Genomic DNA, 24,717 nt, shown 5'->3' on the forward strand with positions numbered 1-24,717 from the left:
GAGCATCAAGTCCTGCAGTGTGAACGTAGCCAATCTGTGGGATTGTTCAGTCAGATAATACGCCGTCATCCTGATTGGTGACATTAAATCCAAGGCTGTCGCTATGTTAAGGCTGTTTTTATGGGTTCTGTTCGTTGTTCCTAAAAACCTGTCGGATAGCAGGTTTAGGATTGTTAAGGGTCGGATTATTGAGTCATGACTGTATTTGGAAAATGTTACTGATTCCATGTTTGTTTACATTTTCTCATCAGGATAATTCACAAAATCTCGGCTTAACATGGTGATATTTAATCAAAAAATAAAATAAAATCAACTGTTCGTACAAACTGGATTCTGTAAAAAACTAAAAATTCTGAGCTCCTCGCTGCAAACAAGAAGCCGTGACTGACTTCACTGCGACCAACAGTCATGTCGAAAAAATTCATGGACTTTTTGTCTGACAAGTACGGAAACAAATGAAAACGCTACAGCTAGCAGCCAGTTAGCTTAGCTTAGCACGAAGGCTGTACACGGGGGGATGAGTGACCCCGTCCACCTACAGTTCTACAGTTTAATGTAGCTTTTATCCAAAGTGACGTAAATCTGAGAGCAGATACAACACGAAGTCAGGAGAAAACCACCTGGACCAGTGCCACAGAGCGAGTTCAAGTGCGACAGGGCGTTGATGCCAGTAGCAGGCTGTGTGGGAGGCAACAGGAATTCTTTATTTATTAGTTTTTTTCCAGTCTGTCCAGTGCAAAGGTGTTCAGTGAGGAACTGGTTCTGTTGTCTTTTCGTAAAGACTGAGAGGGAATCAGCAGATCGAACAGAGTTTGAGTCTAGCTGTCGACCTCGACCCGGTTCAGGTCTCAGGAGCCTCTTGTTGGTGTAGGAGCTGTTCTCATTGTCGTTCCTCCTCCCAGGTATGGCGGCGGTGTTGCCGAGGACCCTGGGTGAGCTGCAGCTCTACAGGATCCTGCAGCGGGCGAACCTGCTCTACTACTACGAGGCCTTCATCCAGCAGGGCGGCGACGACGTGCAGCAGCTGTGCGAGGCCGGCGAGGAGGAGTTCCTGGAGATCATGGCCCTCGTCGGCATGGCCAGCAAGCCGCTGCACGTCCGCCGCCTGCAGAAGGCGCTGCGCGACTGGGTCACCAACCCGGCCATCTTCAACCAGCCGCTCACCTCGCTGCCCGTCTGCAGCATCCCCGTCTACAAGCTGCCCGAGGGCTCGCCCACGCTGCTCAGCGCTCAGGACCGGGCCAACACCGCCAGCGTCAAGATGCCCAAAGCCATCGCCGCCGCCTGCTCCGACCCCGGCAAGCTGGACGTGGCGAGGGACAAAGTGTCGGCCGGCTCGCCCCTGCAGGGCAGCAGCGAGGCCCGGTTCTGGTCGGGCCACAGCAACGACAGCGAGCACAGCCTGTCGCCGTCGGACCTCGGCTCGCCGTCCTCGCCCAGAGACGCCCTGGAGGCCCTGGACGCCCCCGCCGTGCAGTCGGTGCTGGAGTGCGTGGACCGGATGGCGCCGGGGCTCTCGAAGACGGACCCGGCCGAGGTCAAGGAGCAGCTGAAGAACAACAAGAAGCTGGCCAAGATGATCGGACACATCTTCGAGATGAGCGACGACGACCCGCGGCGGGAGGAGGAGATCCGGAAGTACAGCGCCATCTACGGGCGCTTCGACTCCAAGAGGCGGGACGGCAAACACCTGACGCTGCACGAGGTGGACCAGCTTTCCCTGAAGTTCTAGAGAACCAGCCGAGGAATGTCTGAGGTTTGTGTTTCATGTAACCGACTGGTGTCTCGCCTGCAGCTGACGGTGAACGAGGCGGCGGCTCAGCTCTGCATGAGGGACATGGCGCTGCTGACTCGCCGGGACGAGCTGTTCGGACTCGCCCGGCAGATTTCCAGAGAGGTGACCTACAAGTACACCTACCGCACCAGCAAGTAAGAGCCGCCTGCACCGCTCACCTCACCTCGGGGTTTTCTTTGTTTTAGCTTTTTCTGCAGGAGAACTGACTTTACATCGAGAGTCTTGCAAATGTTTAATAGAAGAACATTTGTTTTGGAGCTTAAAACAATCTAATCTCTGATTATGCTGCTTATCCATCAAAATAAAAGCTCAGAAGTTAAAGTAGTTTTTAACAAAAAATTTTTGAAATAAACAATTTAAAGTTGTTTTATTGATTTAAAGTGTTACTGAACATGTCAAGTGTTTAAAAAAAAAAAACAGGCAGAAACTGTAAAATTAGAATCTGTATTTTTATAAAACTGATCTGACTGTAAAATTCCATTTTTTTAATGTATTAAAATCAGCAAAACATATTATTTTACACATATTTCCTATTTTTTGTAAAGAAAAATGATGCATTTTAAGGATAATTTTCTAGCTGTTACAGATTTTAATGTTTTTGTTAAATTTAGAGATAATGTTTGGTAAAATAATAATATTAATTATAATAATTTCTATTTTAACTGCAAGAATAGAAAAAAAACAGGCCTATACTCTAAATAATGTCCACATCTGACGGTAACGAGTTCTTTTAAACTTCAAATCTAATCAAATCTAATAATTTTACAGACATTTTCTTTACGTTACAGCGTCCCACTGTTTGTTGTTTTTGCACATTTTCTGGCGCCCTCGCTGCCAGATTTTCAGTTTCTTGAAATAATTCTAACAATAATCACACAGACTCTTTGCAGCGATTAAAAATGTTAAAACTTTATCTTTAGATGAGTTCAATCAGCTGCTACCTGCTGCCTCGTACTTGTAGCATAGTAAATAATTATAACTTGGTTGTTTTGTACTAAAACGATCAGACCTGCACGTGTTCACACGATTTCTTAAAGCAGAATTACGTCAGAATTCTCCTGCATGAAAACTGGAGCTGACCAACCAGAAACAAAGTGACAACCAGCATCTCCTGACGTTTTTCCTGCAGATCTCGCTGTGGAGACAGAGACGAACCGTCCCCCAAAAGAATTAAAACGGAGGTAAGACGCCGTCCTCTTGAAGCTCAAACAATGCAACAACTCTGGAGTTATTGTCAAACTGTGTCTGATTCCTTGTTGTTAACTGTGAGAGTTTCTGTGCTTTCTCCTGAATGATCACATTTTGCAGTTTTGAACAACTTTCTTCGACATTTATTTGAGAAAATAAGCGTCGGGATGTGAAACGTGTAGAAGGCTGATCTCTGGCACATGCAGCTCCTCTGTGTGCACTTATCAGAAACCGAAAGCTTCGGCCTTGAGCGGAGCACAAAGACGATGTCTTTGAATGGCTCCTCTCAGTGTGTAAACTATGATCGGAAACATGTGGCGAACTCTGCCGGGATTCTAACCCGAACCCAGAGACGAGCCGACACCTGCTCGACCAAAACCAGAGGTCCTAAAAAAAAGGAAACAACAGCAACAACAACAGGGGGAATTCCTGCTTTAGTCCTGCAGAAAAACAGAAAAAGTCCAGTTTAAAGGAATCAAAGGAAATAATAACCATAAAAATGTAAATTATGCAATGTCAGAAACAGCAGTAGTGGTTAATAAATAATAAAATAATAATAATTCAGAATTAAATAACGAGACTGAGCCCTAAAAGTTTCACTTCTTTCAATTTAAAGAAATTAAAATAAATCACAAAATTACAATTATTTAACAGCCACAACTCACATTATTCATGTTTTTGTTTTTTTTTAAACTAATATAATTATTTATTCTGTTGAGTTGATGAATAGAAAATGCAGGAAGTAATAAATATAAATAAGAATAAAATGAATAAAATCTATGGACAAATTGGAAATAAATGCAAAAAATGACACCTGAAGCAAAAGCACCACAATAATATTTTAAATCAACAATAATTCCAATAAATTAAATAGAAACAAATCAAATTGATTAAACTAATAGAAAATATAAGGTAATATTAGCCGTTATTTATAATGTTGTATTGGTAAAAAAAAAAAAAATGCAGAAATTAAGAAATCATAAGAATGGAGTAAAAATTGATAAAATCCACTTAAAAATCAGAAATAAAGGCAAAAATGACATTTCAGCTAATATTAATCACTTATAATCGATAGAGTAGCGTACCTAGAGAGCTAATTAGCTAAAAATGTTAATAAATTTACCAGTTTCTTTATGTTTTCTGTAAATTTGTCGACTTTAATTCTCCACTGCAGCCTTGATCTGGTGTCATTTATGTGCAACAGTAGAAAATAAACTCCTGTTGGACTTCTAACCTCACAAAATCACAGAAAAAGGATTAAATCCGTGTCCTCCTGTCCTCTCGTTTCAGTGCTTAGTGAAGGAAAAACACAAAACAAACCCTCAAAATGTCGTTTAAAGTAACAAGAGCTGCAGGTTTTCAGTGCAAACGGCCTTGAGCTGCTGAACAGCTCCAGGTCGGTAGAAGTAAGGCTGACGGGGACGATGCAGGAGTTAAAGACGCGCTTGTTTGCTGCAGGAGAACTTCTTCGACATCCAGGAGGCGCTGCAGGCGATCCACATGAGGCAGGAGATGCTGAGGGAGCAGCTCGCCTGCGCCAAGTCGAAAGGAGAAGAAACCGTTGGACGGAACCTGCAGGTAGGAAGCCGTGTTGGATTTGGACTTTAGCTGAGGTGTTTCTAAAATTAGGAGAACTTTGTGCAGTTTGATTCGAGACAGAACAGAAACCACCGTGAAGCGCTCTGAGGGCTGATAGATGAACTAACCTTCTGATCTCCAGTTTCTGGACGTTTGTTTGCTGTCGGCTGATGTTTCGCTGCAACGTAAAGTCCTGCAGCTCAGTGGAGTCAGATGGAGGCTCGACACAGTACAGATATTTAACTATTTCCATGTTTGCAGACTTTTTCTCTCGATGTTTCACCATCAGCTGGATGTGTCTTCCAACAACCTGCTGCTCTGCTCTCTGCTTCTGAATCTCTCTGTGGAAACACCGCCTGCAGTTCAACCCAAAAACTCTCTGAATTTTTGTGATGAAACCGTTTATCTCAGCTGAGCCACGAACGGCCTCATAGTTGCTCTGATGAGTGCAGAATTTTTTGTTTTTTACAGAATCTGTTTAGAGCAAGCGGTTTGTTTTTGGCATTTTTTTTTTTAAGGACACGTGTAGAATGAGGAGATTCTGCTGCGAGCTTAGATTTGCTTTTAATTCTCAGTGGAGACGCATCGAAAGTTAAGCGTGATCGGCTCAAGGACTCATACTTTCTGTTTCTACACGTTCTGGTTCTGATAAATGGTGCAAGTTTTAAAGACGACGTGTCCCTCAGGGGTAACGCTGCTCACCTTTTGTCGCTGTGAAGTTAAATCAGACAGAAAGCTGCACAGAAGTGATGCAGAAATACAGCATTTTAAGAGACGAGTTGAATGTTTCGTCTGTTGCGGTTGTTTTGATCCAAACCAGCTGACTTTAGTCTTCTGCACATCCACAATATTTCAGTTTCTAATCACGTCATCCCCTCACGCACCGACCTGCTGCACCAGATATTAACCAAAGCAGCAGACGAGGATTCATCCTAAATGTCAACCTGCTCGCTTGTTTAAAACTGAAACTAGATATTTGTGAAGATTAACGAAGTCGTTAGGAACAAATAAACTAAAACTCAGGGGTTGATTTGGACTTTTTTGCAGAGTTTCTTGACAACAAGTGCAGCTGTGCATAAAAAAAAGAAAAGAAAAATGAAGTCTTGAATCGGTAAGAAATCCTCCAAAACAAGCTCCTGTTGTTGTTTCTTGCACCGAAATTCATTATAATTTCTTACTTTTTGTGGCATTTTAGTTGTAAAAATTAGTGTTTTTTATTATGTTGAAGGTCTAGAATGAGAATTCTCACATTTCAGGTGTTTAATAAGCAACAAACAACCTGTTTTGTTGTTATTTTCTTGTAAATAAACAATATTGTGGGAGGAACTTGTCCAGAATGAACCATTCGGGGAGGTAATAGGAGGAAAACATGCTGCTGATTTGGTCTTTTTGCAGGATTTGTTGATAATTAGTGCAACCTGCACGAGGAAATCTAGAAAATGAAGAAAGAAATCCTCCAAAATGAGCACCTGTTGTTGTTTCTTGCATCAAAATTCATTGAAATTTCTCATTTTAGTTGTCAAAAGTAGCGTCTTTCTATTATGTGGAAGGTCTAAAATGAAAATTTTCACATTTCAGGTGTTTAATAAGCAACAAACAACCTTTTTTGTTGTTATTTCTTGTAAATAAACATTATTATGGGAGGAACTCTTCTGTATATTAAACATATTTGCAGCTTTTTTAGACATTTCTGTATATTTACGACACCAGAACGAACCAATCAGCGAAACGAGGAGGAAAACATGTTTTTAATTTGGTCTTTTTGCAGGATTTCTTGATAATTAGTGCAGCTGTGCATGAGGAAATCCATAAAATCGTCCAAAACATCCACCTGTTGTAGTTTCTTGCATCAAATTTCGTACATTTTGAGGCCTTTTAGTGGTAAAAATTAGCGTCTTTCTATTAAGTTGAAGGTCGAGGATGAGAATTCTCACATTTCAGGTGTTTATTAAGCAACAAACAACCTGTTTTGTTGTTATTTTCTTGTAAATAAACAATATTGTGGGAGGAACTCGTCCAGAACGAACCATTCAGTGAAATATTAGGAGGAAGACATGTTGCTGATTTGGTCTTTTTGCAGGATTTGTTAAAAGTAAGTGCAGCTGCGTACGAGGAAATCCACAAAATTGTCCAAAACATCCACCTGTTGTAGTTTCTTGCATCAAATTTCTTACATTTTGTGGCCTTTTAGTGGTAAAAAATTAGCGTCTTTCTAATATGTTGAAGGTCCAGGATGAGAATTCTCACATTTCAGGTGTTTAATAAGCAACAAACAACCTGTTTTGTTGTTGTTTTCCTCGTACGGTGGGAGCATCTCAGTCCCAGTCGCTGCACATGTTGGAAGTTCCATGAGCAGGAGTGAATCTGCACATCAGAGACGAGCCCTCAGCGCCTCCTCCAACAAACGCAGCGCCGCCGCCGGTTCAAAGGATCCCGAGCAGCAGATTTCCGTGTCGGCAGATGTTTGTGGCAGCAGGATCCAGTCTGATCCCAGTAATGCTCTTTATTGGTTTCCATGCCGCTGCAGCTTGTTCCTAATTAGAGCCGGCGTGTGGGAGGGCAGCTTTATGATAACTCATTACCCAGAGAACATGTCGACTGGCTGCTGCTCCGCGGCGTGTGCGCGCGAACATGCGTCTGCTGCATGCGTCGCGGCTGATCGGCGGCGGCGGCGGCTGCAGTTACACTTGTCAGCGCTGATGTGATTTTCGGCGTTCAGAAGAAGGAGAGATTTCATGGCTGCGTTGGCGCCGCGGGCCCTCGTAGGGATGTAAAGCTCGTCCTATAGTGATTCAGACTGACAGCGACGTGACAATGAGCAGACATCAGCGCAGGTTTTATTCCCCGGCTCCGGTCCTTCACTCGGCCCGGATTAGCCGCCTGATGTCTGTTTGTTCCGGCCATTTTGCTGCTGTTTAACTTGTCTAAGTTGGTTTAACACGTCGGGGTGGCCGCGAGTTCACGCTCAGTCAGCTCGATTTCAGGTCCGTCACGTTCAGGGAGCCCACAAAGTGTAAATCCTCCCGTTGTCGCTCCTTTCAGAACAGAACACTGAAGATGCTCCTTGTGTGCTCATTAGAAGTGTTGAATGTGTTTTTATTCATACAGACACGGTTCCTGCAGATTCTCCAAAGCTCTTAAGTTAGATTGTTAAGATTTACGGCCATAAAAAGTCTAAATTTACTTGTTAAAGCTCGAAGAGTTCACAGTTGACAAACTGTTTTGGACATTTCTGTCGTCCTGATGGAGGAGTTTGATGATTTTATTTATATTTACATGTGATGTACACATGATAGATGTTGGTCTTATGGTTACTGATCAGCTGTGATGTTCAAAACACAAACTGCTCATTTTTTCTGACCTTCCTGTAGCAGCTAATCTGAATTAATGTGACTCTGGAGACCAAAAACAAGGCTGGGACATTTTTACTCTGCAACATAAAGTCCTGCAGAGACGATTTAGAAATGTCTTCTGTGCAGCTCCAGCACTATAAATCATAAAACCTAATGTGATAAACACGCACAGCTTCTTTCCAAATGCCCACAGCTGTAAAAATAACTCCACATATTATAGATATTTTATCTCCTCTCTGTGGAGACACTGCCTGCAGTTCAGCCAAAAAGTCCCAGAATTTTTGTCCGGTGACTGTTGGTTGCAGCCGAGTCACTGAAGGCCTCGCTGTTGCTCTGAGGGGAGCAGAATTTTTTGTTTTTTACCAAATCTGGTTGGAGTGAAGGGTTTATTTTTGGCGATTTTTAAAAATCCGACATGCAGAATATAGCGACTGATGAAATTAGTGATGATTTAGTGGAACACGTGTATGAGTAGTTCACTTACTGTTGTTTTTTCCAGTTTTTGGCTTTAATAAATGTCATTTTGTCCATTTTTTTTTTCAACAGACAACCTGCTTTGCATAAATAAATATAAATACAGTGCACAGTTAGTGAAAGCAGTGTCGGAAAGTTGAACAATTATGATATATTTGGTGTTTTTTGCAGTTTTTGGTTCTGATAAATGACGTAGTTTTTGCATTTTTTTAAAAAGCTCTCATGCCTGTCGTACTCCCTTGTTGGTTTTTGGTTTTTGGTTAATAAGAGTACCACCTCCAGTTCTGTTCCAGCAGCAGTGTTGTACAAACTGGTCCAGATAGTTGGTGTTTTTGTAAGTTAGAAACCAGGACAAGATGTAAATATTTCCTCCAGAGCGCTCCGGCTAGCTTAACCGGGTCGTTTGAGTTCATCCGGGTTTCTAGAATGTCCACATGACGTTTACGCGCACAAACACTAAACCAGGACGCTCTAAAACCCGGTCTTCTTTAATTCAGATGCAGCTGGAGCGTCTGCTGGCGAGGCAGATGGAGATCCTGCAGGACGCCGCCGTCCAGGAGCGACTCCAGGCCCTGGACTGGAGGATCCCCCCCGCCGCCTTAAAGTACCTCAACGACGCCCAGAACACCAACGGAGCCGCCGCCGACGCCACGAGAGACAACCAAGGTAGGACCGGGGAGAAACTGGATGTTGGAAATGTAGATGTGAACCAGCCGAGGTTACTATAGCTACACGTTAGTCACGGCGTAACGGATAAAGACTCCGCAGTCACCCGGTGCGTGGACTAAAAATACCGCCGGGAGCCAGGTACAACCGGAGGAAGAAACGGCTGCATCGCTCAGCAACCGGCCTCCAGCGCCGACGCAAACTTATCAGAGGCTGGAGCCAATGGCTGAGAGCGACACGCCCTCTGAGTCAGCCGCGGCTTTGTGTCACAATAAACGGAAAGAAAGTAGGTTAACCTGCAAAGCCCTCTGAAATCATCAAGGTCACCGTAATCTGTGGATTTATTCTCTCTTCAAACGTAGTAAATATGTGATAGTATTCAGAAATCCCTTCACATTCGGGGTTTTTTTCCAGTCGTTTTTGTGTTTGTGGTAAGTTTCAGTCGAGCTTGTTGATTCCCACTGAAACAAACCTTAAAGAGCCCACGAGCTTCACATCTACAGCGTCATAGTTCTGACCTTCGGGGTTTACTACAGTGTTTACATGCTGTACGGCTTAAATAAAAGTCATTTTTCTTACGCTGCAGCACCTTTTCTGTCTTTAAACCTTTAAAGGCCCCCTTTCTAAACAGTGCTCTGATTGGTTTCTCGCAACTTATTTTTGTTTATGCACCCTAACTCCAGATCAGAGGCTTTCAGGAATGCAGTTAGACAAAATAACGTCGTTGTCCAAGAACCAAGCTGGCTGCTACTCAGGCGTTATGCAAATGTGTGACATGATGACATCGACACGTAACGTAAGAGACTTTAAACGAGGACTAAAGCTTGTTCCCTTCCAGATCTGTTGTGGCGTTCACCGGAGAAACATTTACCGAACTACATTACTACATTACTACTAAAACTACACTTTTAAAATCATCCAGTGTAGAGGCTCAAACTACTTTTTACAATAAACTGTCACGGTTCCAATCTGAACATTACAGTTTGACGTATTACTGTAAGCAGAAACTACGAGACAGAAATACTGAAAACGCCTCAAGCTGTGCAGAATTAACCTCAATTTTTTTGATTTGTCGAAGAATTTTTAGCGTGTTTTGCAAGTTGTAGTTGACTCACTGCTGCCCCCTGGTGTCCAGTCAGGCTGCAGTGATTAAATAATTAGTTGTCAACTTACTGGAAAGCTGAAAATTTAGTTTTGAGGATCTTTTGCTGATTGTAGTCGACTCTCTGCTGCCCCCGGTGTCCACTCAGGAGAAAACATCCTCGTCTTGAGCATAATTGTTGGTCTTTAGGGTTAAAAGCAGGTAGAACTGAACTCAATTTGACTCGTGGAGCGTTTCAGGCGAGTTCTGAGGCGTCTTTCATGTCATGTGTGCCACAGGATGCGGCTGTGGATGGAAACAACACCTATAGGTGGTGATTTTCCACACCCAGCCGTGGAAGCTTTGTCGAACGGCGTCAAATCAAATTAGACCTGATGTGGCTTTTATTTGCCACTTATCAACAGAAAACCCACGTTTAATATAAGCAGAATTTTAATATTTGTTTCGACTTGCCAAAGAAGTTTTTAGCATCTTTTGCTAATTGTAGTCGACTCTCTGCTGCCCCCGGTGTCCACAACATCCAGTCACTGACTCACAGAAAACTAATCTTGATTGTAAAAATACCCAGAAAGCCCTTCAAATAATGCAGAATTTAAACTTTTGTTTGGCTTGTCTGTAAATTTTTTTGAGTTTTAGTCGACTCTCTGCTGCCCCCGGTGTCCACTCAGGAGTAAACATCCAGCTGTGGCTGCAAAGTTGTCACTGATCGACAGAAAACAAACCTTTATTGGAAAAAAATATCCAGAAACTCCCTCAAATAATGCAGAATTTTGCTATTTGTTCGGCTCGCCAAAGAAATTTTAAGCATCTTTTGCTAATTGTAGTCGACTCTCTGCTGCCCCCGGTGTCCAATCTGGAGAAAACATCCAGTCACTGATCCACAGAAAACTAATCTTGATTGTAAAAATACCCAGAAACTCTTTGAAATAATGCAAAATTAAAATTTTTGTTTGGCTTGCCTGCGATTCTTTTGCATCATTTTTTTTAGATGTAGTCGACTCTCTGCTGCCCCCGGTGTCCAATCTGGAGAAAACATCCTCGTCTTGACCATAATTGTTGGTCTTTAGGGTTAAAAGCAGGTAGAACTGAACTCGATTTGACTCGTGGAGCGTTTCAGACGCGTTCTGAGGCTGGTTTCATGTCATGTGTGCCACAGGATGCGGCTGTGGATGGAAACAACACCTATAGGTGGTGATTTTCCACACCCAGCCGTGGAAGCTGTCACCTTTTTTTTTTCTTTTCTTTATCTGCTGCTCTGACTTCTCAAACACTGAGGGGGGAAGAAGAAGAGGAAGAAGAAAAAAAAGCATCATTATTCAGGATCTTACTTCTCCTCCGGGCCTCATCTCATTTTCATCCTTTTCCTCCCTCACCCACTCACGACAGCTCATTATATCGCTGTTCCCACAAATCCCACAATGCACCTGTAATTATCACGCCCACGCCTGTTTACCTCCAGCCAGTTGCCTGGAGGGGGGCGTCTCTCTCTCTCCCTCTCTCCCAGACTCTGTTTGCCTCTCTCTGTCCTCCCCCTCTCCTTCTCGGCTTTCTTCTTCCTCTTGTCCTTTTCTTCCCCTCTGTCATTTGTCATTTCTTTTCTCCTCCTTCTCGTCTCCTCGGCCTGTCTCAGCGTCTCCCTCCCCGCAGCTTTCTATTTCATTTTTACTCCTTTCTTCTCCGATTTATTTTTTTTTATTGCCTCCTCGCACTAAAATAAAAATATTAAGCGTCCTGAGAAGCTAATCACACATTTCAATCCGCCGGTTTTATCAGCGTTTTTACTTGAAACCGTGCACATTTTTAAAAACCACGTTCTGTTCCTGCACAAAAAAACATCTGCAAAAACAAAACATGAGCAGGTTTTAAACCGAAATGATAAGAACTGACAACAAAAATATCAGTTTTTAGCCAATTTTGTCAAATTCAGTTGCACTAAATCTGCATTTTTGCTCCTAAAGTATTCAAAAATAACAGGAAAATTCAGATTTCTATTAAATACGATGAAACACAGACTCATTCTGTGTGCTAATTTGTACCACTGATGCTAACTGTGCACGTGGTCGTCCCACAAAGCTGCATTATGAGTCAGACAAACCCTGAATTTTACATAAAGGTGCACATGTCTGCTCCTGTTTTGCAGGTTTTCTGGAAAGTCGGTTCAAATTTGCACTAAAATCCACTAAAATATCAGAAAAGATGTTTATACGGTCATTTGTTCTGATGTAAACGACATCCCGGATTTAGAAATCTGGATTTGACAAACCTGAACTTAACTAGAATAAACGTTTTTAACTTTGCATTTTACTCGTATTGAGCCGAAATGTCACCATTTTGTTAAATTACGCATCATGTAAAGTTGTAAAAACGCAGGAAAAAACTAATAATTTATACATTAACTGTAAAAAAAAAAAAAAAAGAAGTATCTGTACTTTTCTAAATGGTTCTTTATTCTTTTGCAATGTTTAAATCGTGAAATTACAGTTTTAATATATTAAAATCTGCAAAAAATTTGATTATTTTTGCAGATTTTTGCTGTTACTTGAAAAAAGCATCATTTATATGAAGAAAAATTGTGAAAAATTATGTAAACTGTTAATTTTTTTTTACAGATTTTCCCTGATTTCTTAAATAACATCTAATAAAATGATTTTTACAGATGTTTTATGTTATTTTTTAGTTTTTTTGCGTCCTTGCTGCCACATTTTTTACATTGTTATGGACTTCTTTAAAGCCCAGATCCACCAGAAAGTCAGTAATGTGGACAATAAACCTGATTGTTGCTCTTCTAGTTTTTAATTGAGCTGATATGAATAAATGCCGGCGAGCTGCGCGGCGTTTCAGTCGCAAATAATCAGATTTGTTCACGTCATGACGCTCGATTAGAAGCAGGACGAGATTAAAAGGCCGCAGATGAGCGAACATGCAGTAAAACACGGTGAAGCTTAACGATGTTACAGCTTCTCTTTGTTTCCTTCTGTCTCTCGGAGGGAATAAAAGACAAACACGAGGGATCAGCGGCTTCGCTCACGTTCGGCTGCCGCTGGGAATATGGAACATGTGAAACAAAGCCGGCCTTAGATCAACATCTGGGCTGATGTTTACTTCAATCCAGCTGGGTTTGCTTCACATGCTCGGTGGTGTGTAGTTAGATAAGGATCCTAATGGGTCGGTTCAGGAGTTAATTCATACCACTATAGTTTATTAATAGAAATAATACTCAGGGATGAATATGTCACAAACACAACACAGATTATTGTCCCGTCCTTTTAGATTTAATCGTTTAATTCTCCTTCAACATCTTTAAAATCTCATCTTTGATCTACAGGCGTGTTTGTGTGTTTAATGAGCCGTCGGTCTGATCGTCTCTGTTTGGACGCTCTCCGGCTGGTTTTATGATCTTTGTTTGTTTTTTATTCACGTTATTGGATTGTTTTAGTTTATTTTGCTGCGTAAATACAATTTATTATTTATTACTTTTTATCGTTCTGATATTTGTTATGAATGATTTAATCAAACATTAAAAAATTTGTCTCTGTTGCTTCCAGACGAGCGGCCAATCAACTTGCGGGTGGTCAGCCAGAGCATGCAAGAAGGAGAGCTCCCATTGGGCAAGCAGCTAGCCAATGAGCTGAAGCGCCATCACAACCACAACAACAACAACAACAACAACAACAACAACAACACAGAGGAGACCAAAACACCAGCAACAGGTTGGTAAATTCATTAATATTATTAGTAGTAGGAGTAGTAGTTGTAGTAATAAAAAATACTATTATTTATTAGTAGTAGTAGTTTTAGTAGTATTGAAAATAATAATAACAATAATAAATATTATTTTATATATTTTTATTCTTATTAGTAGTACTGATAATATATATATAATACAAATTACAATAAAAATGATAATAGTGATTATAATAGTAATGAATGTTAATAATAATTCTAATTTAATAATTACATTTTAATATTTTATTTACTATTGTTATGACTGATAAAATAAAATTATGATGAGTATTATTATTATTATTATTATTATTATGAATAAGAAGAAGAACTTTATTTGTGTAGCACCTTACAAGTCAAACTTTTTTTAATTTTTATTTTTTTATTATATAACATTTTAATGACAACATCAACCGGCACTCCTGTAAAAAGGATTTTGATTGGTGTGAATATTGAGGTTTATGTCTCATAGTTTAGCTAATCTGTAAACACAAAAACATACGTTTAATTAACAGATGGATGGAAACTTTATCGCTGCCGTGCGAGAGATGCTAATCGGAGGCTAACGCTGTTTAGTTTTATGGAATGAGTGCATGAAGCGTTAGCGCCATGAAACATAACGAGGATACGTAGTGAGAAGTATGAACCGATGCTTTTACAGGATTAGCCTGTTGGATCAGTAATTCTTCTTGGAGCACAAAGTTCGATCTCTCCCTAAAACCACTGTGAATGTTTAATACACGGATCCCACAAACATCGTGAAAATATTTAGAAAATTTAACAAAAGAAAAATTACAAAATAAGCAGAATAAAGTAGAACGTACATAAGTGCTAATTATAGAAAAAACATTATTACAGAATCAGACGTTCTTTATATCAGAAATCAGAAATATAAACAGGACGTGACATAGAGATAAAAATAAGTGGAAAAAATATCCTAAAAATATGTCTTAGGCTTTATAAATGATGGATCTTAACCTTAACTCAACACCATGACTATTAATGAAGGGGATTAAAGCCGTTTGTCCAGCGCTGACTGTGTTTTAATCCCACCGTGTCGTCCTTTGCCTCCAGAAAACGGGACGTCGCAGCGAGCGTCCAGCAACGCCGAGAAGAAGACCATCAAGTCAGAGCCAGAAGACTCCACATAGTGCCTCCCGACTCGCCCACGTCATCCTACTCACACCTGACAGTATGCAGTTATCACCCGTCAACAGATACTAAGCAAGCACAGCCACAGTAGAGCCTTAACAACCAACGTTGCCTCATGAATAGCATTTATTTTTCTTTCTTTTTTTTTCCTTTGTTTTTAAAGGTATTCGCCAAAGCACCTCGCGAGCACGTCGGGAAGCCCCTCGCTGCTCTGGCGGGTCTTTGTCTGTTGATTAACTGTAATTTAAAGTGTCGGACTCGTGTGTGTGTGCTCGTTACCTCCGCCCGACCCGGCCGCCGTTTGTTCGTGCCGCTTCGTTCGGACGGCCGGGCGGCGGGCCGCGGCGTCGGGGCTGGGTCTTAACTCGGGCGCGGATTCAGAAACGTAAAAGCAGAACGCTGAGGGACGCTTCACGTACGTCAAGGCCTCCTCAAGCTGCTGTCTGGAAAACACAGTCGGATATCTGGTGTTTGCATAGTTGTATTTATTTTGTCCGTAGGGGTGATGATGTTGATCGGTGGCTTCCATGTTCGACTCGTTTGTAATTCACCACTCAGCTGTAGATTGACGCAAGATTTTTTAAAGGCAGTAGCCGCGTTTCTAAAGTCCTAAACTTTCCCCAGAAAAAAAGCAGAAAACGTGAGGAATAAACGAGGCCGCCTGAAGGTGGCGGCGTGGGCTACGTAGGCTTCAATAACCAGAGAAGAAGAACAAGAAGAGGTCGCGACCAGGACATAGACTGTATAAAAGATGGACGTAGCAACCGGACCTGAAACATGAAGCCAACCCGGAAGTGTCAAAAACCTGCAATATCACCACGACTGCTAGTCCTGGCTCCACAAAGCCCTGGCTCCCATAGACTGGAACTGGAAAAGAAGTGATCACAGATCATGAAATACTGCATTCCTACAGCTCAGGATTTGTTTCTTATTAGTTTTCATGGTCAAATCCAGAGATCAGGTGGCCAATCTGAAAATAAATCAATACTGAATTTTTAAAAATCATCAACATTTTGCGGGGCAAGGGGCGTGGCTGGCTTGATTGACAGTCGGCAGCGACCATACAGACGAAGCGAGCAGAAGGCGGTAAATGTGGGCGGGGCAGAGAGGGCCCGCCTCTCAATCCGTCTGACCAATCGCTGCTCCTATGGCTCCGCCCCCCTCCCACAATTTTTGCGTCACTGGCTCCAAAAATCCAAGATGTCAACCAGGAAGTAGCAAAACCCTGGCTTCATGTTCTCAGTGCAGAAACCAACGGGTGACGTCACGGCAGCTACGTCCATCTTTTATACAGTCTATGGACCAGGAAGTAAAAATTCGAAGAACCTGGACTCCAACAGGAACCAATTGTCGTCACTTGAGTTAAATGTTCGAAATCTATTCAACAAAAGTGTTTCCGTCTCCGAGGAGCGCAGCTTTTTTTATATTTTCCTTTTTCTAAACACGCAGACGGAAACACAATCTCATCCTGGTTATCGTACGAGACTTCCAACCCTCTGAACTCCAAGCAGCAGTTTGTCTCGTTTTTCTTCGCTGTTGGTTCATTTTTCACTGCAACGAAAAGTCGTGCAGCGTTTCAGAAGAACAACAACAAATAGGAGAGAATCTTCATAATGTCTTCTGTGCAGTTTAGCAAAGTTCAATTTCTTTGCTTATTTATACATAAAAAATGACAAAAGTTAGATTTAGCTTTTTACAGCATCTGGTTCGTGAGAGTGTTTTATATTTGGAGAGATTTTGACGAACAGAAGTGTGTCAGAAACCCGATGTTTCTGACTGTTTTTACGTTTTCTGGCGTTAATGGTGTGATTTTCTAAACATTAGCTGCTTTTCAGACCTTATTTTCTGCAGGTTTTGGAGTTCAGACGGTTAAATCTTCCCACCAGCTCTCGTTTATGGTGAATAATGTTCGTTAGCATGATGGCTAACGTTACCCGCTTCTTGTTGGGATGCTAAAATTAGCATTTAGCTTTAAAAAACAGAATAACGCGGCTACTGTCACCATGTAACGTGCTCTAATGAAGCTTTCAGTTAGAAGCTAAATGTGATTAACTGCACATGTAAAGAAAACTATTAGAAAGTGGTGTCAAATTATAACATGAAAACGGTAAAAATGTAACCTCCTCGCTAATTAACAAGCTTCTGCAATGAATATTTGACGAGTCGTCCAATTAATTTATTGTTTTTGTTGCTAACTCCTGATGTTTTCTGGTTTCTTTCCTCCTCTGTGACATTAAACTGAATATTTTTGGGTGAACCGATCAACATTTGTCACCGTTTTGTCGGCCGAGCAGCGACGTTCAGCAGCGTCGTGCTTCTTCTGAGCCTCCGTCACTCCCAAAAACCGTAACTTCTGCGTTTGTACTGTAACTAAAAAAAATCAAAAAGGCGTTCGTACTGTAGGGAGAGTTAAGACGCAGCCCCTCGTAGCAGGTTCTTATTTTCACCTTTTGTTGTTGTTGTTGTTGTTGTTGTTGTTGTTGTTTCACTTCAAATGGTAGAAAAAATAAAGCGGGCGAGGCGGGGTCGGTCCCGCCCTCCTCGCGCTCGTCTTGTGTATATTTATGGGAGGTAATTTAAGAAGAGGATGTACAGGAGCTGTCGTCCGACGGTTCGGGCCGAGCTAACTGGTTCGTTTGTAATTTAGCGAAGCGCTGCCGTCGAAGCGGAAACCGAGCGCGTCGGGAGCGAAGAGGCCGCGAGGCGTCGAGCTCCTGAACGCTTTGCAGGTTTGGCGGCTTCTCGACGACAGAAGAGCTCCGGTCTGCTCGCCGCTCTGGGTGGAGGCGGCGTCTGTAAATAACACATAGTGCTAGCCTAATCTCTCAACCAGGGTTTTCCTTCGTCAAGTGTAACTTTGCTGTAGATTTTTCGGTGTCAATACAAGTGTTTATGTATGTAGAGCAAAAAAAAACAAAAAAAACCACAAAAAAATAACAGAAGAAAAAACGAAATCTTAAATGTCAATGAGGAAAAAAAAAACAAACCTACGTGTCTGGTGTATAAAGACCTGCTTTACATGATGGTAATGTTGTTAGCCTTAGCTCTTAACAGTGTTTCCTCCACCTGTGATGGCCACCAGTGCATATTTCCAATGTGTTTTTGCTGTTTAGAGGTAGATGCATAACAAATAAGTGTTTTTACGTGTTCGCCACATCGTGTAAATACGTCTGTTTGGTCCGAGATGATAGAAGAAGAAAAAAAAAAAACGTCCAGACAATTTGGTCCTGCGGATAGTTTAGTGTCGCTCAGCGTAACGGGAGACCAATGCAATATTTATGTAAGTAATAAGTCGATTTGCATTCTACTCGTGCTCGGTAACTGTCGTCCCGTCGTCGGTGGTGGGAACCTTCGCGTCGTCTCACCTCCGAGAGCGTTTTTTTGTGTTCGTGCTCCTTTCGCCGAATCCCGTGGTGAGGTGTTGGAGAAGCCGGCGAGGACTCGAGGTTGCGATCTGTTGTACAAATCCAGTTCTGGGAGAAAAGAGAAAACGAAACGCCGCCGCCGTGGTTTTCTGGAGAATAAGCGCATGTCTGAGCTGCCGTCTCACCGATCACCGTTCTCCTCACTGTTTATTGTAAAGTGATAGATTAGGCTTCACCTAGTTATGCACCTGTTTTTTAAACACTAATATATTTTATTTGTTATACAGCACATAAACATTAAACTTTATTTTTTTGAACTCTATTGTGGGGTGCGCTCTGTCATCTATGTTGTCTGTTTCTTGTTGCATCGATGAAGGTAAAACATAACGTGCTGTCCTCTACAGACGTACGACATTATCATCATGTTTAGATTTGCAAACATGCAAAAATCACCAATACGATATCTGTCATGTTTCTTCAGCTCTGGTTTTTTCCCAATTTGCGAATTCGTTCTTCCAACTTTGGTGTGTTCGGTGCTTCCAGATGTTACAAGGATTACGTTTTGATTTATTCTTTTTCTTCTGACAACACTTTAAGCGAAGGAAATGGATTCTTGGGTTACTGCTCATAAATACCCATTACAAGCTAACGCTAAATTGCAAAAACGTATTTTTAGCAAAACTAAATATACAGTATTTGAATCTGCATCCATTCATCAAAACAGTTGCTTTCAACAGCAAGTCATGCACCGACGTTGTTGCTGCAATTTAAGACGCCGTTCCCGAGAATTTTCCAAGTTCGTAAACAAATTTTTGAATGAATGTGGATGATAGCTAACGCTTTAGCATTCTTAGCATGCTAACCCAAAACTAGCATAAACTTCCACAAAGCTTCACTTTTGCATTTGTTTAGTTCAGGTGTACTCTTGACGTGTCACGAAGCCAAAATGCATCGACCAAATCTAGTTTTCCAACAACACTGGCCCAAAGTTAGCTTCAGTGATGCTAACTGATGCTAATCCTAAAAACAGCCCGTTTGTCTGAACCAGTAGGTTTTTCATGATGTACGTACAAAAAGTGGATTTTTGGTGCTGATGTAGGGGGAGTTAAAGTCTGATGTCGATATATTTATACGTATGCACCTAAATATACAAACAGGACGTTAAAGTTAAATTAAAAAGAGAAATTGATGAAGCCATTGTTTAATTTTTGCAACATTTTTTGCAAACTAGTTAAAAACGTATTGAAAGGTCACCTCCTGACTCCGTACCGCCGTCCATTGTTGTTGTGATTCGTACTCTGCTACATGTGCTGCAGGAGTCGGAGCGGCTCTGCTGGTCGAACTACGACACAATTTCTTGATATATTTTTTTTGCATTATGTTCAGTGTTAAAAAAGTTTTTACGTCACACGCCGATGTGACGGATCTGTTACAGGCAGCTGAAAATACTGGTCGGCTGATTATTTTTTTAATCATTCAGTCTGTAAACCTCTAAGTTGCTGAGTTCTTTTGAAAAAAACAAAACAAACAAAAACTCAAAATTAGCCTGATTTCTGCCACATGCACAAGAAGAGTCCATCTGAACCTTGTTTGTGACGGTTTCAGTGGATCGTGAGTTAAAACATTTGAATTTTAGTCATGTAGAGTTTTATTTTAAAATGTCAGGATAAAGATTTTCAAAATGTTTTCGTGAAAGCCTTTGCAATGCTCGCTAAAGGGTTAGCCTCGATGGAGCTAACTAGCTATTGTGTCCCCATGACTTTTAAGATTATATTATTTTGAATATTTTAATGTAAAATATTTATAATATAATAAAGAAAATTATAATGATGTAGAAATGATAGATTTAGTATATTATTGCATATAAATGAGAGAATTTTGTTTTAAATGTATATATTTTTATTGAATATTTTTTATTATTATTATTTAGAACTAAGAGTAGAAGACTGACTTTAATGATTTAAAATGACTGTATTTTTATGAGATTGTTTGCTGCTTTCTTTCTTTTTTTTCTTTAGCAGCATTAGCGTGTTAGCATGCCCAGCATCGGAGGCTTGTAGCTGAGGTCTGAGCGACTAATGGGGCAGAAAGCTCCTCCTGTAATAACCAGCTGCTCTCAGCAACACTATCATTTAGTGATAATAATGTTTTGCCAGATTACATATCGGCTTCCCGCTGCAGGGAGGAGCTGCAGCGCTAACTGCAGGTTTGAATCCCGGCTGGAGGAGACGTCTGAGCCGAGTCCTGCGGCGGCCGGCCGGCCGGCCAGCTGGCTGCGACGTCTTGCTTCCTTTGCCTTTGAGCAAAGCTGCTGAAGTGCTGCGTCATGATGTCCGAGCAGGTGGGAGAGAGGCCTTTAAAGGAGCTCCTGCCTGCTTCTGAGATGAATCCCTGCTCGGGCCATTTGCATCAGCGTCACATCAACACATTGTGAAACCGGCTGATGACTCACTCTGACGCAGGTCCTTTTTCGCAAACCTCCCATCATCCTCCCCCCCTTCAGCCTCCCTCCCTCACACACATGTAGACAGATTTTCTCTGGAGAAAGGCTCGGCTCATGAACGCCCACGCCGCTTCGCTGCTCGCAGTGGCAGCCCCGCTCCGCCGGCCACCCCTCCCCTCCGCCTCCTCCGGTGCAAGTCACTGATGATGATGTGTTGCCGGGGCAACGGCTGGAGGTGGGCGGCTCCGCTGGCGGTGGGCGGAAGCCAGCCGCTAAGCAGCGTGGGAGGGATCTGCCGAGCCATCACCCTCATTCTGAAAGGAGCAGGAAGCTGACTGCTTTGGAGAAGGTGTGGGAGTCGGTGAATTATCGCCTCTCCTCCCTGCAGCTTCGTTAGGGATCGCCTTGTTTGTCTCCCTTCCTTCCTTCCTTTGTTTGCTGCTGCATGCCGGGAACAACGCAGCCTCTCGTCGGGGAGGATCGCTCAACTTTCAGAGCTGCGTCTAGTTGGAAACAGGCGAACTTCTGAGCTTCCTCTTTCATGCTTTGCCAAGAAACAAGGTGGCGATGGAGACTGAAGAGACGAGCTCGGAAAGTCAGCTCCGGCCTGCAGGCTTTAGGGTTACCAACAGGTTTTTCACATTTTCGGACCATCAGGATCCAATAAAACCAACACAGCAGCATCGTCACGTTGATTTAGTGACAATAAGACACAAAAAAGTTTTAAACCTTCATGTATTCACACATTTTACTGACTGAGGCTCATTTTTCTCTCCAATATAAAGTCACAGAATGACACAAAAATATAAATATAAACAGTAAAAACCTGAAATTAACATGCATAATGTTTCTCCAAATGCCCACAAGTGTTTCCAATAGTGGGAAATAAAGAATAACGTGCTATAGATGTATAATTTATTACATTTTAATTTGTTTCCGTACTTGCTCTGTTGAACTCTGCCCACAGTTTGCTCAAAAAGTTGCTGAATTTTTGTCATGTGACTGTTTGTTGCACCTGAGTCACTCGTGGCTTCACGGTTGCAGCAAAGACGGCAGAATTTTTTGTTTTTTACAGAAATTAGTTTGAACAAATGGTTAATTTTTGGCACATTTTAAAGTGTTTTATGAAATATTTTAAGCTGAGGTTTGCGCAACTCATTATTACTGTCTTGACGGTTTCTGCTTCTGATAACTGGTTTAATTTTGACATTTTACTGTAAACACAACATGCTTTTGTGGTTTAGAGGCTCAAAACAAAACACTGCATTAAAAATAAACTACAAAGCTCAACGTAGGACGGAGCAAACTGCAGATTTAATCAGTAAAAATACAAACCATTCGTTCCTTTTTTGTGTCAGAGGCGATAACTTTAAAAGAATCCCCTATGAAAAATGTGCAGGACGTGTTTGGGCAAATTCAACTTTAATCACGTCGCACCACAAATTACAGATTCTATTTTAAGAAGTTTGCAAGGCTGCAAAAGTATGTGGACGCCCACGTGCCGGTCCCATGTGAGAGTTGAACGGGTTTGTCGAGCTGCATGTCCACATACTTTTGGCCATGTGCTGCAACAGTCAGTTCAGTGATCTGCATGACATTTTCCTTCATGTCTGCAAAAAAGAAAAGAAAAGATAAAGAGGGGGGATTTTTTTAAAAACTTAAAGGTAGATTCCTGTTAAATAACGACCCACGTGTGAAATTTAAGTGGAAGTCCCCCTTTTTTTTTCTCCCTGCTTGTATGGAAATCAGATTTTGAATTGATGAACGTTTCTGGTGGAGGAACTCTTAGTCAGCACTCGTGTGTTTGTTTCATCCAGCTTGGAGCGCCGGGTGGGCGGAGTTTACCCAGATTCGGATGAAAGTTGGGAAGTACACTGAAGCAACTTATCAAACACTTTCCAGTGAGTAATCTGTTTAGTAGGTCGTTACTTTAAGCCGGGCGTCGAGCTGCACCCACACCAGCGCAAAGAGGTCAGAACGTGCATTCAAACGCCGTCTGACTCAAACCCGGCAGATCAGCGGGAATCTCTGCTGCCATCTCCCTGAGTGCAACTTTTCTTGCATGTGCAGAGAAAAAAAAAGCTTCAGCCTGTGGAGAACCATGTGTGACCAGGAGGTGGCGCTGTGGCTGCTTCTAAGATCTGCAGAGACAAAAACCTGGAAGTGGTGCAGGGCTGAGATGGTCCAGGAGGTGGCAGAGCAGGACAACGCCTGACTGGGACGGAGCCTCTCAGACGCTTTATTTCTTATTATTCAGACTTTAAAGAGCATCTGAGGCTCTTTACAGGATTTTAGTGTCTGGAAGTTCATATAAGCTGATATTTCTGGAGTTAAATCCACCAGTTCAGCAACAGAAAGCAACAGAAAGCAGGATTACAGGGAGAAAAATCTGATTTATCTGATTTTACGTCCACATTTATGACATATAAATGAATTTCTGGTGTCACGTAGATGATAATAACATGATAAACACAAGATTTCTTTATTAATATCTATAAATTCAGAGCTGGTGAGCCTGAGACAAATCTAAATTAGAGAGATTATAACTTTATTCTGGAATAAAATCAAACTTTATTCATCCCGAAGGAACTTCTTGAGCCAGAAATCGCTCAGAAATAAACAAATATACGACGAGAAAAGCAGTCAGACGTCAGCATGATGCATGAAATTCAACTAAAATACTGAAAAACTAAAATAAGTGAGGAGTAGAGGAGTTAACAGTAACGCTGACTAGTTGGGATTTATTTATTTATTTTAATTCAAACTAACAGAAAACAGTAAAAAGTTTGCTTCTGTCTTTGTTTTTTGATTCTGATTTCTAAACACGACATCAACCACGAGTGAAACGACGTCAGCGCTATTTAAAGAAACGGTTAACCGCCAAAAAAAGGAAATAAAACATGACCTCACCTGTTGGTAAATGCTGGAGTTCTGCTGGGTTTCCCCTGAATGACATTTATTTACACGATAAATATAGAAAACGCTGAATTTCTTGCATTAATAAATATCTTTAAACAGTGAAAAACAATCAGACTTTTCATAAATCAGCAAATGATTCAGATAATTCAGGGTAGAAATATATCTGAGAAGTAAAAACACAGCAGCAGCAGCATCTGAATGTAGCTAGAGTAGAAAAACAAACGACGATAATGCATCATAGTTAGTTTGTTGTTTATATTTTGTGTTATTTAGTTAAATCTGCAAACTTGAAGTGAAGTAAAACGTAAAAAATTTGCATCCGAGTCGCAGTAAAGACGAAGTTTGAAGCAGCAGAAAGTGGAAATGCTCACATAAATGTACTTATTTAGAAAGAAACTTTTTGGACTTTTTAATCCTTTAAAAGTGTTTTTTGACTTTTAAATAAAACCTTAGTCGACTGTCACGTTTGTAAAACCTGCATTCTGTTTGCAAAAAAAAGCAAAAATAAAGCGATTTAGCTGCTTTTTATTGGTTAAAATTCATCTTTTGTCACTTGTTTGTGTCACCTCCGAGCTCAGCCTCAGATCAAACTCAAAATGTGATGAATTACAAACTGAAGCGTGCGTCTTTGTTCCACTAAATCTGCTTTAAACGCTGTTTTTGTGAGTTTTTCTGAACCTCTTGGTTCATTTTCTGCATCGTTTAATGGTGCAAAGCTTCAAACATGTTCAGCTGTTTTACGTTCTGGTGAATCAGAAGCACATTAGAGGACAGATGAGCTGATTTAACTGTGGAAAGGAACCAAAACAAGACGTTTGGCTCCATTTGAATGAACCTGATGAGTGATTTATCACTTATAGATTCATGTATTGATGCCTTATTGGTTCACTCTGGAAGCTTCTCCTCTGTTCCGCCTTTTTCTTTCTTTTTTTCTTTTTTCCCTTTTCCAGTAAACCTTA

At 41.5% G+C, this 24,717-nt stretch overlaps 1 protein-coding gene across 1 annotated transcript in view; it reads left to right on the plus strand.

Moving 5' to 3' along the window:
• Positions 1 to 15,803, plus strand: part of nab1b (NGFI-A binding protein 1b (EGR1 binding protein 1)) — a 25,615-nt gene extending 9,812 nt beyond the window's left edge. Inside the window, exons 2-8 of the mRNA XM_008285895.1 lie at positions 903 to 1,705; positions 1,796 to 1,929; positions 2,925 to 2,976; positions 4,442 to 4,561; positions 8,886 to 9,054; positions 13,702 to 13,866; positions 14,954 to 15,803. Of these exons, the coding sequence (XP_008284117.1) occupies positions 905 to 1,705; positions 1,796 to 1,929; positions 2,925 to 2,976; positions 4,442 to 4,561; positions 8,886 to 9,054; positions 13,702 to 13,866; positions 14,954 to 15,030 (1,518 nt within the window). The 5' untranslated portion in view covers positions 903 to 904 and the 3' untranslated portion in view covers positions 15,031 to 15,803. The remainder of the gene's footprint in view (positions 1 to 902; positions 1,706 to 1,795; positions 1,930 to 2,924; positions 2,977 to 4,441; positions 4,562 to 8,885; positions 9,055 to 13,701; positions 13,867 to 14,953) is intronic.
• Positions 15,804 to 24,717: the final 8,914 nt, after the last annotated feature.

The sequence above is a fragment of the Stegastes partitus genome, unplaced genomic scaffold, assembly GCF_000690725.1.
Source record: "Stegastes partitus isolate 25-593 unplaced genomic scaffold, Stegastes_partitus-1.0.2 Scaffold421, whole genome shotgun sequence".
Taxonomy (NCBI): Eukaryota; Metazoa; Chordata; class Actinopteri; family Pomacentridae; genus Stegastes; species Stegastes partitus.